Source organism: Prionailurus viverrinus, chromosome B1 (genome assembly GCF_022837055.1).
Source record: "Prionailurus viverrinus isolate Anna chromosome B1, UM_Priviv_1.0, whole genome shotgun sequence".
Lineage (NCBI taxonomy): Eukaryota > Metazoa > Chordata > Mammalia > Carnivora > Felidae > Prionailurus > Prionailurus viverrinus.
Window position 1 is genome coordinate 21296664 of NC_062564.1, and position 21475 is coordinate 21318138.

The 21475-nt window shown below is 36.5% G+C and overlaps 1 protein-coding gene across 1 annotated transcript in view; it reads right to left on the reverse strand.

The window, feature by feature from the left end:
- Positions 1-195: 195 nt before the first annotated feature.
- ZDHHC2 (zinc finger DHHC-type palmitoyltransferase 2) overlaps positions 196-21475 on the reverse strand; it is a 70339-nt gene continuing 49059 nt past the window's right edge. Inside the window, exons 7-13 of the mRNA XM_047854832.1 lie at positions 18179-18299; positions 15804-15936; positions 13229-13355; positions 12838-12930; positions 7549-7661; positions 5194-5268; positions 196-2704 (exon numbers count right to left, since the gene is read on the reverse strand). Of these exons, the coding sequence (XP_047710788.1) occupies positions 5228-5268; positions 7549-7661; positions 12838-12930; positions 13229-13355; positions 15804-15936; positions 18179-18299 (628 nt within the window). The 3' untranslated portion in view covers positions 196-2704; positions 5194-5227. The remainder of the gene's footprint in view (positions 2705-5193; positions 5269-7548; positions 7662-12837; positions 12931-13228; positions 13356-15803; positions 15937-18178; positions 18300-21475) is intronic.

The following is a 21475-nucleotide window of genomic DNA, read 5'->3' on the forward strand; positions in this document are numbered from 1 at the left end:
AATTGTCCTCAGAATCGTTTTACTAAGAGATCATGATCTCATCCTGTCATCCAACTCTCCTCAAAAAAAGAGCTTTGTTATGGCCAGGTTGTAGACCAATTTTGTCTGTAATAGCTCTGGTAGACCATTAGGAAAAGTGTATCTTGAAAGCAATTTCGATTGTCAATGCAAAGGCAATTTCATATAGACTGCTAATAATGGTGATCAACCAGACTTTATTATGGTAGAACAGGAGGGAATTCATGGGTAAGCACTGCCTTGAATGGCTCATCATTGTATTTAGATGCAACAAAGTTTTGTCTTTAAAAAACAAACCCTCTTCACTGCACAATGGCAAATAGTTAACTAAAGTATATGAAGTATTTGCACAATATTTAAAAAAATTCTTAAAAATTTTCTCTCTATGGTAGAATTTCTAAAAACAGGAAAAAATCAAAATTATCAGTTAAGTGGACTATCGGGACAGTGGAAGTATAAGTGTCTTCAAGTTTCAGTTGAGCAATTAAAATTTTTAAAGCAAAATGTTTAAAATGTTTTTAAGGTACATTTTATAAATATGTACAAAAATGCAGGTCTATCTGATGCTTTATTCACTCAGGTAAACTTTATACTGCATATCTAACGAGATATGCCATCATCTCTAAAAATTCTAACCACCTAGATTAAAAACAAAACCCTTGAAAGATTATTCACTGTATGAAAACAAAAAGGGAACCAATGCAACTTAATGGAAAAAAATTTATTCGTAAAAATTTTTTTCGAATGATTCTACTGTGTATCAACTCACCACGTATATCAATAATTACACAAAAGACCTAAAGGGGGAAAATTTAACAGTACTCTCGCAAGGGAAAGAATAAAAACCCCACTTTTTTTCTTAGCTTCTATTTTGACAAGAAGGAACACCTCACAAAATCCTGTCCACAAAAATGGCTATAGTACTGTGCTTTGAAAAAACCTGGCTGCATATATTTCATAATACATCACGTGATGCTGTTGCCCTTAAGACTCGTAGCAGTAGCTATAGGTTCCAACCTGGCACTTCAGGTAATAAAAAATGATGACCAAAAAATGCTTTAAAAGTAACAAGTAAAAATGCGTCATATCTTCTGAGATTTCCTGAAACGGATTGTCAGATCAAAGTCTTCAGGTTTAAAAAAAAAAAAATCGGAAAGAGTATCCCTGTTGTTCAAAGAATTGCACTCAAATGATCTTTAAATGGACTTGGCTGACATTGGTTCTTTCACAAACTCATTAAAATGTAAGCTTTATATTTTTAGAAAGAACAAGTAATTGCAAGGATCTTTCTACTCCATTATCCTCCAGTCTCCTGGTCTCTTCAGTGTTGCATTTTTGTCTAACTCAGATTTTGAAAAGTGTAATACCATTGTCTCTTTGATTAAATACTGGTTCCTTAACTGTGCACGTTTTAAAAGATAATCTGCTTTAAATTCTCAAAATCAGTACCAAAAACTGTTTAAGCTTATTCTAATCTCTAACATTTACAAAACTTACACTCCACTCAAAAAAAGAATAAAACTTTTTCAAATAGTGCGTACAAGGCACAAGAGCTTCCTAGTATATTTACCGAAGCCGAACGTTTTGGCATTAACAAACACACCACATTAGTTTACCTTAAACTCAATTTCCAAACAGCACGCCATTTAGTTCAGGTTGAACTAAATTTCTGAAAGTATACGATTTGTTTTAATGATTTGCATAATTTAGTCTTAAGTATTTGAAGAACTATAAAGTTAAGTGTCATACTTTTGATGAGAGGGGACACGGAAAAAATATAGATACCAATGGAGGATTAATCTATTGGCCCATTGGCGATGCTTAACAAATTCAATACGTTTGCTCTGTTCAGTAGAACAAATAACCTAAAAAACAGATTTTCAAAAAAGCCATACTGGCAAAAGAACATAATAAACCAACCATAATTGTTTTTATATAGATTTTCCCCCGGTTTAAGAAGATTGGGAGAGATGAAAAATATATCTTGGATGTAATAGAAATGTGTTAGTTGTGACAAAAAATTTGCCAGCTAGTTGCTTATCAGTGAGCTCAGTCTTCAATCAATGATCACACTTCTTTTCCAGCAGGGAACAAAGGCTAGAATTAAAGTCTGGCAAAAAATGATGGCAGTTTTCAAGTGTGGGCCAATTAAAATTTGCAATGAATTCATAGTCATTAGAGTTCACTCAGTCTGGGGCCAGATTTACAGCAGAGGGAAGAAACAAGTCTGACAGGCTCCCTCCACCTCACAGGTAACTAACAGGTTTTATGAATAAAGCTCTCATTATACTGTAATTTGAAATCTTTTAAACTTCAGTATCTTAATAGTCTCAATTTTCTGAATCAGAAAAATCAGATGGTTAATGGGCTTTTTATGTGTATACATTGTACAACCCAAATATTTGGGTGAAAATAAGCCCATGAATTTATTCCAAGTTTTTATGATAGAAGATATTTTTGTCCTTGATTCATAAACCATAATTACTTTTAATATTTAACAGGAATTTGTGTTAGTTGAAACAATCTCTATACTGGTTTTTTAAAAAAATGTGTTATATTTTAAGCAACGGCTTGGAGAGAACTAACCAATTCATATTCTGCATATCCAGCCAAGAAGAAATGGGAACCACGGGCCCGTGGTGCCTTCCTGTGGGAAGCCTCTGCCATCCACCTGCAGCACTGATACCTTGAAATGAAACAGAAATCATGAAATTATTGTGTTAACTATAAAAAAAAGCAAAAACAAAAACAATTCATTCAATGTTTGTTGAGTAACATTCCCTGCTCAGAATTCCATGTTTTCTGTGCTGGAAAGCTCAGATGTGTTCTTGAATTCAGACCTCTACATCTGTCCTTCTCAAGCTATAATATGCATATACAAGGCCAGAGGATCTTGTTAAAATGCAGAAAATGCAGATTCTGATTCAGTAGGTCCAGGGTAAGGTTTGGGGCCCCAATGCCAGCGGCAGGACTGCTAGTTCTGCATTTGTCTGAAGCCAGGAGGAGTTTAGAAGTGCCAGCTAAGCTGGATGGGGATGTAGGAAAATCATTTTGAAACTTCATGTGTATAGAAGCACAGCATTTTTTTTTTTAAGTTTATTTATATTTGAGGTAGAGAGCGAGCAAGCGAGTGGGGGAGGGGCAGAGAGAGAGAGGGAGAGAGAAAGGATCTCAAGCAGGCCCCACCCTGTCAGCAGGGTGCCCAGTGCAGGGCTCGAAACCACGACATGTGAGATCATAACCTGAGCTGAGATCAAGAGTCAGATGCTTCACTGCACCTGAAGCACAGCATTTTTTCTTTGTATAAGAGGGAAGGTTGAAAAGGCTAAATTTTACTTACACATCAGTGCTACTATGGGCCTAGGGACATAACGATCTGCAAAGTATGAACTAATAAATATTTTATAAAAAGCCCACAAATAATTTATTAATGTACTTCAAAAAGAGAAGAGATGAAAATATCATTCAGAATATAATTAAATTAAGCCTATCAATATCATGTGTGCTGAACAAATTGCAAGTCTGAGATGTAAAGCAGGAAAAACTATTTTTAAATATTTTAAAAACAATTTGGAATATTAGCTACTTTGGGAAAATTCAATTTCTAAAGACACATTTAAATGTCCCTGGTTATGTCAATATATAGAACATTTAACACATATGACCTCACAAAAAAATGGTAATTAGAACTAATGGTTCAAAATACTGAAAAAACATCCTGTGAAACTTTATATGCTTTACAGAACTAGTATAATATTTTATTTGTAGTATTACTTAGTAATTCAATTCTTGTGTATTCAGTTACATTTTAAGAATTCCCTCTAGAGAGGCACCTGGGTGGCTCAGTTGGTTAAGCGTCTGACTTTGGCTCAGATCATGATCTCACAGCTCATGAGTTTAAGCCCTGTGTCGGGCTCTATGCTGACAGCTCAAAGCCTGGAGCCTGCTTTGGATGATGTGTCTCCCTCTTTCTGTGCCCGTTCCCCATTCACGCTCTGTCTCTATCTCTCTCAAAAATAAACATTAAAAAAAATTCAAAAAGAATTACTTCTAGAAATTTAATATTGTCTTTCTGCCATTTAGCCAAGTTAAGATGAAATTTTCACTATCCTAACCATAGTTATGATGAATCTGATCTACTATAAGATCATCCACAGTCATCCAAAACCAAAACATGAGTCAACTGGCAAATTCCCAGATCAGTTTTTTGCTGTTAGTACATAGCTACTTATCAAAACCAAAACCAAAGAAAGAAAGAAACAGATTTAAAAAAAAAGAAAGAAAGAAAACAGATTTAGAGGATTAAAATGGGTCAAAAACCAAAGAAAACAACCCAGATATCCATGAAATACTTTGACACAAATGATTTTGTGTTTTAGATTCCATTCTCTTGATTGTTTTTAGACTTCAGGATTCTAGATTGCAGTTTTATAAATAGAGATTTGTCTTGATAACTTTACTGTTCAACTCTATACTGTGTTTATTATAACAGCACATACAATTTTTTATTTTGTTTAGATGATTATAGCTTTGTTCCAAAGCTGCTCTTTATTGTATTAATTGGAGGCTGGCTTATAAAGAAATTACCTTTTAAAGAGACTGATTTCGAACAACAGGTTTAAAAAAAATTATGGTTTAAAGAAAATGATTTGGAACACTTATTACTTTAAGGGTAACACATGCCATGGCGTGCTACTGTAACCCAAAATTAGGATGCTAGAGGTTTGCACTAACAAGATATAATTGTCTTGTACTAAGACCCAGTGGGATTCTACTGACAGATGGTCAAGGATATAACTGCTGTAATCTGGAAGGATAGAAGAAAATAAAAAACTCCAGGATCCTATCATCTGACAAGATAAGTGCCAAGTAAAGTTCAATATTTTAGGAGTAATCCTTGCCATTTAGTGCATTGCTATAAAAATGAATTTCATTCATCAACTTACTCCAATTATTTGTCAAGTTACCCTACATACAGGCTAATACCAAAGCTAGGTCCACCTGCACAGGTCTCCAACATGATACACGATGGGATCCTAAGGGTTAATTAAAACATCTTCAAATTTCAATCACTCAAAAATAAATAATAACATTTATGGGAACTATTTGCCCTAAGAGAACTGGAAAATTGTTAAAAATACAAAGCATAACAATTAAGAAAAAAACGTATCTTACTTTCATAAAGTATGAATTTATTTTGTTTGAAGAGTTAAGTCTCATTCTCCATGGTTAATGCAGGATTGCTCATACCTTCAAGAAAGAACATAAATTAGCATTTTGTTTTGGGGGGGGGGTTGCTTTTGAATAAATAGAGACTAGTTTTTTCATCCCTGATTCCCTCCATATGCTTCCAAAGGTGCCTTGCATGCAGTACAGGTTTGTAAGATGATCATACAGAAACACACACACACACACACACACACACACACACACACACACACGATACAGTGTTGACCACCCAGAGTGTCACAAAAATAGCACTTTAATGTTTATTTATTTTTGAGACAGAGACAGAGCATGAACGGGGGAGGGACAGAGAGAGAGGGAGACACAGAATCGGAAGCAGGCTCCAGGGTCCGAGCTGTCAGCACAGAGCTGATGTGGGGCTCAAACTTACAGACCGGGAGATCATGACCTGAGCCAAAGTCAGATGTTTAACTGACTGAGCCACTCAGAGGCCCCACAAAAATAGCACTTTAAAAAGAGATATACACCTGAGGAAGTGGGCGGGGGGGTGGGGGTGGGGGTGGGCAGGAACAAAAACATCAAAGATAACATTGGATTGGGCACTTCTCACGTCATCTTAAAGTACTCTTCCTAATTCTACATTTACCTACTACATCCTGCTGAAACTCATCTTGGAGCCCTCCCTCACCTCATCCTTCTCACATTTCTTTTCCTTTTTTTACATCATCCTTTAGACTTTAAATATTCATCCATCCAAGTAACAGAAAATTAATCTAACATGCCAAATAAGTAACAGCATATAAAAAGGAAGAAATCCTTCTATGTTAATGCAGAACTGTACGAGGAAACATGAATTCCTTCTGAAAGAAAGGGGGCTCTTTGTCTTTCCACCCCCCAAAAATTGACCCCCGACTATACATCACTTCTTTGCCTCCAAGAAAACTGAGGGATTCACAGGGCTAACAGGTGTCATCAATTTTTGTTTAGGCAATATCTAGCCCTTCCCACAGACTGGAAAATGGAATGGCCGGTTTGAAGGTGGAAGAAAGACAAAACCAGGAATACTCAAAGGATGGGGATCCTTATTCCTTAAGCACAAAACTCTTTAAAGAAAGCCTATATTTTAGCAGAATATGACTGATTGTATATTAAATAATGACCTTAGAATTTTTAGTTAGAACTGTCATGTTTTACGATCACTAAATCCCAAAGAGATTTCAAATAAAACAACAAACACTTTAAAGTGAAGTGAGCCAGGGTGCCTGGATGGCTCAGTTGGTTAAGCATCCGACTTCAGCTCAGGTCACGCATGATCTCATGGTTTGTGGGTTCGAGCCCCACGTCGGGCTGTGTTCTGACAGCTCAGAGCCTGGAGCCTGCTTTGGATTCTAGGTCTCCCTCTCTCTCCGCCCCTCCCCCACTTGTGCTCTGTCTCTGTCTCTGTCTCTCGAAAATAAATAAACGTTAAAAAAAAAGTAAAAAAAATAAAATAAAGTGAAGTGAGCCAAAGTCTGGCAGCACTAGGAGAGAGTTTGAAGAAAGGACTAGAAATGAAGGAGAAGATTTTCTGGCTAATGGTGCTTTCATCATGCATGTATGATTTTATACTCAATTATAAGGGACACCACACACATCCATATATGCTGGCATGCATGATCACATGCTTTGATTAATCCTCACCAACCCTGAGAAATAAGTAGCATTTTAAGAAAAGAAAGCTAAGTCCAAAAGAGATTAGGTAACTACAAATCTCACACACCAATTAGGTGTCAAAATTGAGACCTGAAATCAGGTCTAACTTCAAACCCTTTGCTGATAAACTATACTAACTGATGCAGTCACAGATTAAAATCAACAGCAATACAATAGAAATGTGAGTGGGATTTGAAGAAATAACAGCTGAAGTTACGGCAATCACACAATCACTTTACTCTGACATTCTGAAACTGGATAGAAATCTTAAGAGTAAAAGAATCACATTAAGATCTTTTTCACTGGATGTTTTTCAATCTGTTGCCTGAGTCGATTACTTTTTCCATTAAACATTTACATTTTGAGTATACTTACATCATTTTCTTTAATAGGCAATAGTTAATATTTGGTTCTTACACTGGGATAAAAGCAATGTAGATCTTTCACAAAATGATCTTCTTCAGCTAACATTAGACATTAACCAAAGGCCTTTACAAAAAAAAGTTCCTGAAAATTAATTCTAAATTTACAATGGGAATCCAACTCCAAAATTTTGTAGGTTATATGGGATTGTTTTCACTACCTTCACCTTTTGTTAAAGGTGAATAAGCACCTTAATTAAATAAAACAGTCAAATCAGGACACCCTTACCAGCTTTGCCTTTTCCTGGGTTTGCGCTGTTCTCAGTCCAAGACTGGGAATCCGTGAGAAGGTGACTCTGGGACTCTCTCAAGGGCTTTGCAGGGAACTGATGGTTTTCAGGGCTGAATAAGAATAATTAATCATCATCATAATCATCATGTTAATTCTTGATCGTGTTATGTTGAGTGTTTCTCAAAGTACAGAATTCAAACAACTTCCCAAGGGAATTTGGGGAACAGGGAATAAGGCATTAAATGGCACTGACTCGCAATGAGAAAACTGTTCTCCCTTCCATTGTCTCGTCATTCTTCTGAATATAACAAGAGGACAATCCTTGACTTTGGCGTCTCCATCTTTGACAGAAAAGGCCTCCGCCTCTGACTTTAGCAGGTGAGGAATTCTAGTTAGAATTTAATAGTGTTTAATTATCAATTTTATTTTTTAAAGTTGTATTCTATTTATGGCAATTTATCGCAGTTTTCATTTATGACAGTGAGGTACTGTTTGATTTAAAAATAAGCTTCAGTGCCAATTTAAATAAATATGTTAAATAAAAATATTAGTTTTATGTGGTATGTGGATATGGAAAACATAGATATGAAGGTGACAGCAGAAATAAAAATTTGAGAAAAATTGGCCTAGTGTTTCTAAAGTGGCCTAACTAGTCTTAAACAAAGAATTCTCTATCTTCCTCTCTTAAACTGAAACAACAAATTTAAGTGCTATCTTGCAAAAATGTTGAAAACATCTGACAACATCAGGTTTTACAAACGTTGTTTAATTTGGAGAATGAAGAGTCTTCAAAGAAGAATTTAAGTTTTAAAATTTAAGTACACATGCTACATATCAATCTATTGGGTGGCATGAAAAAATAAAAATGAAAAAAATAACATTTCACTCAGAAAAAAATATTGGCATAGAAACTATATAAGTGTAGTTTTAGAACACCCTGAAATAGTAATTATAATCATGTTCAGAAAAAAAAGTTCAATTTCTTCCAAGAATAATTTCACATATGAGTTGACTATACTATATTTTTTAAAGGATATGCTTTTGCTCCTTAATAATTACCTCATATCTAAAATTGGAGAATATTTTAATTTTGTGCAGCTTGAACATCCCTTTATTAAAATTTTGGAGATAAATCTTTAAAAATAAAGAGCATGTCTCCTATTTATATGAAAAAACCCCAAATAACTCTTGTATTCTAATTTTTATTATTCTTCAGGAAAGGGACCATACACCTGGTTTAGCATAGTAACCAGGTCCTGGCTTAGGGAATCATTGCAGATTCATTACTGCCAACAAGACTAACAAATGGCAAGGAAGGATCCATTCATTCAACTGTATTCATTGAGTACCTATTACACCAAGGAATAAAGTCTTTGATCACACAGAAATTTCACTGTAACTGAGGAAGAATAATAATAAATAAGCAAATATGTAATAAGTCAGGTGGCAGGAAGAGCTGACAACAGAAAAAGAGAGAGTAAGGGGAAGCGAGGGAGCAGGTCCCTATCTTACAAAGGGTTTTCAAAGATAGCCTGTATTGTGAAGTTGCACCTGAGCTGGAAGTGAATTAAGAAAAGGTCAAAGATGGCACAAAAACAGACACATAAACCAATGGAATAGAATAGAAACTCCAGAACTAGACCCACAAATGTATGGCCAACTCATCTTTGACAAAGCAGGAAAGAACATCCAATGGAAAAAAGACAGTCTCTTTAACAAATGGTGCTGGGAGAACTGGACAGCCACATGCAGAAGGTTGAAACTAGACCACTTTCTCACACCATTCACAAAAATAAACTCAAAATGGATAAAGGACCTGAATGTGAGACAGGAAACCATCAAACCCTTAGAGGAGAAAGCAGGAAAAGACCTCTCTGACCTCAGCCGTAGCAATCTCTTACTCGACACATCCCCAAAGGCAAGGGAATTAAAAGCAAAAGTGAATTACTGGGACCTTATGAAGATAAAAAGCTTCTGCACAGCAAAGGAAACAACCAACAAAACTCAAAGGCAACCAGCGGAATGGGAAAAGATATTCGCAAATGACATATCGGACAAAGGGCCAGTATCCAAAATCTATAAAGAGCTCACCAAACTCCACACCCGAAAAACAAATAACCCAGTGAAGAAATGGGCAGAAAACATGAATAGACACTTCTCTAAAGAAGACATCCGGATGGCCAACAGGCACATGAAAAGATGTTCAGCGTCGCTCCTCATCAGGGAAATACAAATCAAAACCACACTCAGGTATCACCTCACACCAGTCAGAGTGGCCAAAATGAACAAATCAGGAGACTATAGATGCTGGAGAGGATGTGGAGAAACGGGAACCCTCTTGCACTGTTGGTGGGAATGCAAATTGGTGCAGCCGCTCTGGAAAGCAGTGTGGAGGTTCCTCAGAAAATTAAAAATAGAACTACCCTATGACCCAGCAATAGCACTGCTAGGAATTTACCCAAGGGATACAGGAGTACTGATGCATAGGGCCACTTGTACCCCAATGTTCATAGCAGCACTCTCAACAATAGCCAAATTATGGAAAGAGCCTAAATATCCATCAACTGATGAATGGATAAAGAAATTGTGGTTTATATACACAATGGAATTCTATGTGGCAATGAGAAAAAATGAAATATGGCCTTTTGAAGCAACGTGGATGGAACTGGAGAGTGTGATGCTAAGGGAAATAAGCCATACAGAGAAAGACAGATACCATATGTTTTCACTCTTATGTGGATCCTGAGAAACTTAACAAGAACCCATGGGGGAGGGGAAGGAAAAAAAAAGAGGTTAGAGTGGGAGAGAGCCAAAGCATAAGAGACTCTTAAAAACTGAGAACAAACTGAGGGTTGATGGGGGGTGGGAGGGAGGAGAGGGTGGGTGATGGGTATTGAGGAGGGCACCTTTTGGGATGAGCACTGGGTGTTGTATGGAAACCAATTTGTCAATAAATTTCATATAAAAAAAATTAAATCTAAAACCTCACAAATAAATTCTATTAAAGCAAAAAAAAAATAAGCATAAAAAAATAAAATAAAATAATGATTGAAAAAAAAAAGAAAATGTCGAAGAGCATTCAGATAGCTGGAAAAAACAATGGGTAGGAAGAGGAATTGGCAAGTACAAAGACAATAAATAAGGGACATGCCAGGTACATTTGGGGACCAGCAAGATCTGTGTGTCTGAGGACTGTGAGGGATGAGAAGGTGGTAAGGGATGACATTAGAGAGCTACTGGGGCCAGATTAGACAGGACAAGGTAAGGACACTAATTTGATTTATGCTGATTAAGATGGGAAGCCAAGGGAGGGTTTTGAGCACAGGAGTGACACAATCTGATTCTTAATGGAGAGTAGACTGAAGTAGGGCAAAAATGGAACCAGAAAGACCAGCAAGGAAGATGTGGAAGTAATCCATGTGAGAAATGATGCCTTGAACCGGAAAGCAGTCTGAGGGTGACAAAAAGTACTCGGATTATTGGCATATTTTGAAGGGGCATCTGACAGGATGTGCAAATGGAGTAAATACAAGGTAACGAAAGAGGAGTCTAGAATGGTGCATGGTTTCTGGCCTGAGCACCTGGGAGAAGGGGGTCACGTATACTGACATCCTGAAGGATGGAGGAGAATCAGATTTAAGCCGAAGGGTGTTGATGGTTGGAAATCAAGATATCCGCTTTGCACCTGTTCAGTGGGAGATGACTTTTAGACATTTAAGTGGAAATGTTCAGTAGACAGTCAGACATAAAACTCTGCAGTAGAGAGGAGAGGCAGCCACTTGCCATAACAATTTTATATGGGCTCATCAAGGAGGAATTATAGAATTACGTAAAAGACAACTTAGCTGTCAAAATCCAATCCCAAAATTTAAAGGAAAAGGAAGTCGATAGTGGTTACTTGACCCCTTCAAGATCACCTAGCAGGGCAAAAGTGCCAGAATTAGGATTTCTCCGAGGGCCTTTGGTACACTTAGTAGAAGGAGAGATACCATCTCTGAAAACCAAATCTTCTTGAACTACAAAAACCACTTAAAGGGTAAAAAACGTTACTGAAAACTACTAAACTTTATAAAAGCTTGAAAACATTCTAAATAATCTATTAAAGTGATATTTTTCTGCATGAAGATACAAGGAAAATCATTAAGATATAACTCTGTTAAATTTTCAAGCCCAAACTCAAAGGGGACATCCCACTAAGACTCCGGTGCCTTTGAATGTCCCTGGGAAACACATCAGAATGGCCTCCTCATTAACTTGTTCAGTCTACTGTGTCCAAGGTCACGCTGGGGATGGGGTGGCAAACAGGTTTCATCTCGTGACAATTTAAAATGGCTTTGGAACGGCTACCAGGGTCACTGCCTCAAGAAGAATTGTGGGGTCATGACAGGCTCCACCAGAGGACGTGCTGTGATCAATAAGAAATAGAGACAGCAGGAGCGGAGGTACAGGTGTTATGTACGTGGCATTCCAGCAAAGAAGAAACTCTCTAAAATTTAAGAATATTACAGTTATGCTCTTGCTATTGGCTTCCCCTTAAAAATTAGAGGTATGGCCATATTCAAATAAATCTGTCTTAAAGATGTGAAAGTTAGTGTTTTAAACTTAAAAATTCATACATAGCATTTAAAAGGTTTAAGTAGTTTTGCCTTTTGCCAGTTAATTGCAAAGTTAGAATCAAATTGTAAGGTCTTCCTCAAATTCTTGACAAAGCAAGGGCAAAAGTCTCCAAACACTCAATTTCTAGGGCCCCTTGCCTTTCCCTTCCACTGAAATGGCCCAGATAATGTTTACTGGTCTTTAATAAGCATTAGGAAATGTGGTGCACTAGCAAGCAGGTGTCTGGGATTCTATTTGATCTCCAAAAACCTAATCCAAGGAAGTGCTTCTTATCTCTTTATAATGTTATAAGTACCACAGAAAGGACCTGGGGGGTCCGAGGGCACGTTTCCTGTCTGCTCACCTGATCACTAGGGGAGCTAATTTGAACTTATATGCTCTTCTTTCAAGCACTACGTTTTAAAAATTGTAATATACTTCAGTCAAGCAGCATGTGGAGAATTAACACCTGTTTATCCAGAGTAATAACAGAGTTTGACAAGTATAATTAAAGCTCCCTATGTACCCCTCCCCAGTCATACTTTCCTATCTCTCTCATTCCAAGCAGGAACCATTGTGGTCAAGTATCCTAGGTTTTTAATTTTTTTTTCCCAAGAAATATATGGCCAAGGACACAGGAGGAGAACATATATTATTTGAAAGTAAAATAGAAAAAAAATATGGGATTACGTTTTCGATGTTGAGTTCATTCCTGCAGGAGTAGATGGTTGTTCAGGATCCTGATTAACAAGGCAAGTTGGAAAGGAGCAGCCATCACCTAGACTAGAATCAGAACGAAAACTTACAACTGAGCAGTAAAAAAGGCCACAGTGTGAAACCATTACAATGTGATGTTTGCCAGCGGAACACAGTTATGCTACAGACAAAACGGGTCTATCAGACCCTGGCTTCAATATAGCTTGTTAAGGGAGAGGCTGAGTTAACTGACTTCCACACTGATATAAGGATGAACCACGAAATAATTCTTTTCACAAAAACAGGAATTCCCATGCAGAATTATAGTTCTTCTGTTGGGTTGCTTTCATTGGTTTAAAACCCGAATGTTTTCACAACAAACTACCTTGAGAAAACGGGTAGCAACCAGTACTTCTTCTCATCACCAAAAACTTGCCGCATGTTTTTACTGAAACCCAAGCTGAATCCATTCTTATCTGTTCCGTGTCGAAATACAGGACTTCTAAACGCCTCTGCCAAAAAATGGGAGAACAATCACATGAGTAACACATCTAGCAACCCCCACATTTAGAAACCACTGGACTAAATGAGGGAACTCTAAAAATCAATGGCTAGCCCCCTGTGAATGCACAACTCGCGTACCTATCAAAAGCTCTGCCACATAGATTGCCTATTCTGTTTTAGAGGATGTGATTGCATTTATTTTCATTTTTAAAGAATCCTTCTATTATGATTAGCAGCACATGTGCATTGCAAAAGAAAATCAGAAAACACAAATAAGCAAGTTAAAACTTTATAAATTCTGGATCTTTTTTAGATAGATGTGTGGATGGATAGATTCGAGGATCAGCTTCGCCATTTCTGCAAGAAAGGCCATTGAAATTGTAATAGGGATTACACTGACTCTGTAAATCACTTTGGGTCATACTTAAAAATATTAAGTCTTCCAATATATGAACACGGGAAATCTTACCATCTATCTGCATCTTTAATTTCTTTCAGGCAAGCTTGGTAGTTTTCAGTGTACCACTGCTGTACCTCCTTGGTTACACTTATTCCTAGTTATTTTATTATTCTCATGCTTCTGTAAATGGAATTGTTTCTTTAATTTCTTTTTGGATGGTTCTTTGCTCGTGTGTAGAAATACAACTGATTTTTCTGCATAGTGATTTTGTGTCATGCAGCTATTAGCTCTAATAGTTTTTATTGTGGATTCTTTAAGTTTTGTTTTTTTTTTTTTTAATACAGAAGATCATGTCATCCATGAAGAAAGATGGTTTTACTTCTTCCTTTCCTATCTGGATGGCTTTATTTCTTTTTCTTGACTAATTTTTCTGGCTAGATTAAACACCACTAGGGAAAGTGGCCAATCTTGTTTTGTTTCTAGTCTTAGGGGAAAGGTTTTTATATTCACCATGGAGTATGATATCAGCTACAGATTTCTCATTAATGCACTTTATCATTTGCGGCTTGAGGAAGCCCCTTGTGCTGAAGAAATTCTCGTTTGCCTCTAATTTGTTAAGTGTTTTTACCTTGAAAGGGTGTTGGATTTTGCCAAATACTTTCTCTGCATTAGCTGAGTTGATCATGTGGTTTTTTTTTCCCTTCATTGTATTATTGTGGTATATTACCATTGATTGATTTTTGCATATTGAAACACCTTTGCATTCTTAGGATAAATCTTTCTTGGCCACCATACATAATCCTTTTAATAAGCTGCTGGATTTGGTTTATTTTATTGAGGATTTTTGTATCTATATTCATAAGGGATACTGGGCTGTAGTTTTCTTGGATGTCTTTGTCTGGCTTTGGTATTAGGATAATCCTGGCCTCATAGAATGAGTTACAAAGTGCTATCCTGTATTCTGATTTCTGGCAGAGTTTGAGAAAAATTGATGTTATTTTTATTTATTTATTTATTTATTTTAATGTTTGGGAGAATTCACCAGTGAAGGCATATGGTCCTGGGCTTTTCTTTGTTGGGAGGTTTTTGATTACCGATTCAATCCCTTTACTTGTTACAGGTCTGCTCAGGTTTTGTATTTCTTCTTGAGTCAAATTAGTAGTTTGTATGTTTCTAGAAATTTGTCCATTTCATCTGGGCTACCTAATTTTTTGGTGTTCAGGGTATTCACTTATAACCCTTTTTATTTCCGTAAATTCAGTAGTAATATCCCCACGTTCATTACCGATTTTCATTAAGTCTTCTCTATTTTCTCTTTCTCGCTAATAACTTGTAAAATTTGTTCATATTTTCAAAGACCCAATTATTGATTTCACTGGACTTCTATGTTTTAAATTCTCGATTTCTGTTGTCTCCTTTCTAATCTTTATTATTTCCTACCATTTGCTGGCTTTGGGTTTCCTTTGCTCTTCTTTTTGTACTTCCTTAAGATTTAAAGTAACTGATTTGCGATATTTCTTCTTTTTTAATGGAATCATTTATAGCTAGCTGTGGATTTCCCATTAAGTACTGTTTTTAGCTGCATCCCACCTCTGTAGGGCTTTTGAACATACTGTTTCCTCTGCCTGAGATGTTACGGCTCTTACCATGACGGACTTCATAGGTTATATACTTGTTGCTTTGATAAGCCCTTCCCTGGCCACTCTAAGTAGGTTCCCTTCCATCATCCCAGTCCTCGATTCATACCTCAGCATCCTGTTTGTTTCCTATATAACACTTGACATTTTGTAATTACTTTTATGTTTGGTTACAGATTTTCTGTGCCCCCCATAGACTATTTTGCCCTTGCTCACCACTGTATATACACAATGCTTTACACACAATGGACAGTCAATAAATATACAGAACGAGTGCATTTGTAGGTGGCTAAGTGACCCTCTCATACAACAGGGTAGGAAATAAAAATGATTTTTACCACGTCAGGACAGGTTGGCATTTAATCATATGGCAACTTTTGATGGGTTTAAAGTTCTGTTAACTACAATTGAATACTCACCTAATGTAGATTTATTTTTGCTGACTAGCCAACAATGATAGCCAAACAGAGAAGACAAGCTGACAGAAAACATAGCTGCGGCAAAGAATAAAAACATAATATGGAACTTGGCTTGAGTATCGGGTAGGCCATTCTATAAAGAAAGGAAGAAAATAAAATGTTTTGTCAAAGGGATATGTATTCCCCTACATTTGTAAGTAAGATTTTTTTTCTGCTCTGTTTTTTTAAAATTTAGATATGGAGAAAGATACATGGCTTTCTGTTAAAATGTTGAGGAAAAATATGTCATAAGATTAAAAAATGTTTGCTATCAATTTATATAGATATTAAAAGATATTAAACTTGGGATATTTGTTTTTCAAAACTGTGTCATAGAAAAGTTGTGATACCATATGTGTAAACTATAACAATAGGAAGCACGATAAAAGGAACTATAAAATATAGTTTTTAATTTACTTCTCAAAAATGTTTTGTTAATATACTACAGCTTTACAAATGTTTAAATAGTTTTATTATAAAGCCTGAAAATGAAGGTTAACTGGCACAATTACTATTCTTATCGATGTTTTACATTACTACAAACAACAGCATCCACTACAAGAACACATACATTGACACGTCCACAGTAAGGCTTCGAGCTATTTTGAGGAACAGCATCACAGAAAAGATCAACACCAGGGCATAACACTGACCTAAAACAAGCCTTACAATATGCATGTGATTGAACAGGCCATCTCAAAGCAAAACCAGTTTGTATCTCATTATATGTATCGTCCACTCTAGAAGGCCAGGCTTGGGCTATGGAAACTCAGTGAAACACCAGATCTGCTAGGAGATGTCCCCTTCTGATGGAAGGTCATACTGTCTCAATATCATATATTAGCACAGGTCACTGGATCTCACTGACAGCTTTGACAGCACAGTCCTCAGAGTAAAAACTGGTCATTCCATATAAATATATATGTATGTGTGTATACATATATATATATATATGTATGTGTGTATACATATATATATGTATGTGTGTATACATATATATATATGTATGTGTGTATACATATATATATATGTATATATATATATCCACATACACACATATATATATGGAATGACCAGTATACGGATGTATATATGTATATATATGTATGTATATATATATGTGTGTGTGTATATATGTATACATATGTATATATACATATATGTGTATATATGTATGTATGTATATATATATGTGTGTGTGTGTGTGTGTATATATATATATAGAGAGAGAGAGAGAATATGGTTTGCAACTAAAACCATCCATAGGAATGAGAAGCAGTGAGGTATTATCTCTCAGACATTCATTCGAGGCTATTCTTCAAGCTGGACATTGGAGTATTCTTGCATGCTAGGAGCATGTCCATATATATGCCTGTGCATTCCTAGTGCTTAGGGATACAGCTGGCACATAGAGGCATTCAATAAATCTTTAAAAACAAATGAGCTACTTAAAGGCTAATCAAGCAATATCTAATAAAATTTCAGGATATTCTAGACATAATACTTTTAAAAAATAATCTTTACATATGTAAAGAAAACATTTCAATTTTTTTAAATACCAAAAAAAAAATCTTCTAATAGCATCAATTCTCATTATTCACTGTGGTTATGTTCTATAATGGTGCCATGAACACTAAATTTGTGGCTATGGATCCAATGCCAAAGGCAAAATAAAGGGTTAGGTTCCTGAGAGCCTCTGGTCACCATATTCTCAGCAAGTGATCACTACACAACCTCGTTTGATGTGTGTTTCTGCTTAAAGACACCTTGCTGACATCTTATTTAGTACATATTGTTGATTCATAGCCAACAACAGCGTAAGTCATGCCTGAAGGAAACTTCTCTAACACATGTATTTTCTCCATAAGGCACATTCTAGTCTTCTTTTGCTTAGAAACACCAGACAGCAAGCACTTTGGCACTACATTTGAAATAGCAAAATCACCGACAAAAAGTACAAAGTGCAAAAAATGTGACACTAATCAGAATGAAAAGCATACTTGTTTACAGTAAGGGGGAACAAGAAGGCCAAACAAGAAGGCAGCATGTTGCCTTGTTTGATCTCAACTGGGAATGTGCACACGGGACGAGTCAAATTTTTCCCACTCTCAGCATGTCTGCAAATGACCACAAAAGCTCTGCGAGTACTGACTTTGGGATTACAGATAAATTTTAGCAAGCAGGAGAATTCACAAATACAGAATCTGTGAGCACTGAGGATTGACTATACAGAAATGAACTCTGTTTTATGAAATCTGTGTCTGAAATAACTTGATTACTGAAAATCTATTATGTACTTTTATATACCACAAAAAGACACCAAGGTATTGACTTACTGTCCAAAATTTGATAAAATACTGTAAATCTGTAGCAGCAATAAAAAGGCAGTACAGCAGAGAATAAGCCAAGAAAAGGAGGAAAAATTTATAATTTGAAAATCCAACACAATTGTTCACCCTGTTAAGAAAACAAAAACAACAGTTTCAATGAGTTGTGCACGTTCAACCTAGGTATACATATGCTCATCCTGAACACAGTATTTGGTTTCCTGTCATTTAAAATTCATTGGCATTTCTTTAAGCATGACTCGTAAGATTTCTTTCCACATACAACCATTAAAAAATCCATTTCACCAAAGAATTTGTTTAGATTTTTTGCTTTAATCAATCATGGACCGATAGCTGTGTATCGTGTCCATTTATGCAAATAAGCACATGCCTAAAAACACAGAGCTGGAGAGAAACCGAATGAAGTCAGGCAGATAAGAGGAACATGCTATGTTCTTTTTCTTTCTTACCTTTGGATTTAATTTCTAACTATGATTAAGTAACTTCAAATCTTTCAGGTTTTCCCGAATTAGATGAAATATCTTCACAAACTGCTTGCATGCCATCAGCACACCAATGAAGTAAACAGATTATCAAGGGGAGGTTTAAGAAAAGAAATAGGATTGAGAACCAAACTGTGGGGATCATAACGTAAAACCGCCACTTGACAATTACGTGGCCCTGACCAAGTGGAATAGTCTGCGAGACTTTCATTTTCCTTATCTGCAAGATAAACATTCCGGAGGTGGGCTTTATAGCCTTTGATTCCAATCATGGAGATTGAAAATTCTCAGTTCTCACACTAAAGTATATTTGGGAGGAGGGGTAAGAATTCAAACTATTATATATCAATAAACATAAACACAAATACAACTCATACTTCATAGCCACACTCTTCTATCAATTTTTCTTATTTTTTTATTATTATTTTTTTAATTTTCAGGTGCCTGGGTGGCTCAGTCAGTTAAGCGTCTGATTCTTGGTTTCGGCTCAGGCCCTGATCTCACAGTTTCTTGACTTGAAGCCCTGCGTCAGGCTCTGTGCTGATAGGGCAGGGCCAGTTTAGGATGCTCTCTCTCTCTCCCTCCCTCTCTCTCTGCCCCTCCCCTACTGGCACTGTCTCTGTTTCTCTCAAAATAAATAAATAAACTTAAAAAATTTGTTTTATTTTCTTTTTGATAAAGACAGGGAACTACAGGATGATCTCGTTGTAAACGTGACACAACCCCTAAGTGGAAATGGCTGGCATCTTCAATGGGTGAGTTAACTTTGTTAACTGGTACAATAAACCCAGTGCAAACAACATACACATATTGTTTCCTGGCCTCAAATGTCTTTTGCTTACTCTAATGTTAGCAAAGTAACCTCATTCTCTGTTGACTTTGCTAACAAACTAAGGCATTTTTCTTTTTAGATTTTTAAAGTAGAAGTGTACATATGAAAAATGTTTACCCAATTATACAAGATAAATAAGCCCCAGAGGTCTGTGGTGAACACTGTACCTATAGCTAACAACACTGTAGTGTGAACTTAAGAATTTGTTAAAAGAGGGGCGCCTGGGTGGCTCAGTCGGTTAAGCGTCCGACTTCAGCTCAGGTCATGATCTCACAGTTCGTGAGTTCGAGCCCCGTGTCGGGCTCTGTGCTGACAGCTCAGAGCCTGGAGCCTGTTTCAGATTCTGTGTCTCCCTCTCTCTCTGCCCCTCCCCTGTTCATGCTCTGTCTCTCTCTGTCTCAAAAATAAATAAACGTTAAAAAAAAAATTAAAAAAAAAAAAGAATTTGTTAAAAGGGTAAGTGTTGTGTAAGTGTTCTTACAATTAAAAAAACTTAAAAAAAAAGTAAACAGGTAAGCCTTTATCTGGCTTATGAATAAATGGAAAATTTGGGGGGGGGGGAAGAAAAATGCTTATATCATCTACCTCAAAAACCATAAGGTAAAGGGAACGGCATTAGATTTAGTAATTCTGGATCATAAAGGTATTGTATATTGCAAATAAGTAATAAAGAAGGCAAAACTTGTGGGTGCACATTGTATGAAAACAGTTATGATTCTAGTGTGAGTGTAAACCAATTGCTGAGATTGCCTTTTGTGACATCTGAATGAAACAATGGCAAGAAATAATATTGCAGAGAGTTCCAAACAAGCCTACTGTAATTGCATTCTGTCTCCAAAGGATGCAGGATAATCCCTTAGCTTCCTTGGGTTGGTTTCTAGAGGAGAGAATGGTTACATGGAAGCTGGGGTGCCTTAATACTCTGGACAATGGGGGCAAAGACAATGACTCTTTTGTGGGCCAGGGGAGGATAAGAAGGGATAGGAAAGATTGTTTCTCTTCCTATGGGAATGTAAGAAGCAGGTTTGGTATTAAATGGTGCATAGCATTTTTATGAAAAGTAGAAGATTTTGTAACATTGAATTTAACTTACTTTGACTTCTACTTAGGAGCATGATGTAATGTAACCTTAACTGTCACTTAGGAAACAGAAGAGAAAGTCAGTAAATAAAGACCAAGTATTTTAGAGTTTGATATGTACTTTACACTTGAAGAAATATAGTAATAAAATGTCTCTTCATAACAGACAGCTTTGATGAAATGTTTTAACTCTCTACTCCTTTGTAGACTCAATTTGAAAAGGAAGAGAATGTAACTGGACAGCAACATGCAGAAGAATGAAACTAAACCACTTTCTTACACCACACACAAAAATAAACTCAAAATGGATGAAGGACCTGAATGTGAGAAGGAAACTATCAAAACCCTAGAGGAAAAAGCAGGCAAAAACCTCTCTGACCTCAGCCATAGCAATTTCTTACTCGACACATCTCCAAAGGCAAGGGAATTAAAAGCAAAAATGAACTAGTGGGACCTCATCAAGATAAAAAGCTTCTACACAGGAAAGGAAACAATCAACAAAACTAAAAGGCAACCGACTGAATGGGAAAAGATGTTTGCAAATGACATAGTGTGTAAAGGGCTAGTATCCAAAATCTATAAAGAACTCACCAAACTCTACACCCGAAAAACAAATAATCCAGTGAGGAAATGGGCAGAAGACATGAATAGACACTTCCCTAAAGAAGACATCCAGATGGCCAACAGACACATGAAAAGATGCTCAACATCACTTCTCATCAGGGAAATACAAATCAAAACCACACTGAGATACCACCTCACACCGGTCAGAGTGGCCAAAATGAACAAATCAGGAGACTATAGATGCTGGAGAGGATGTGGAAAAATGGGAAGCCTCTTGCACTGTTGGTGGGAATGCAAACTGGTGCAGCTGCTCTGGAAAACGGTGTG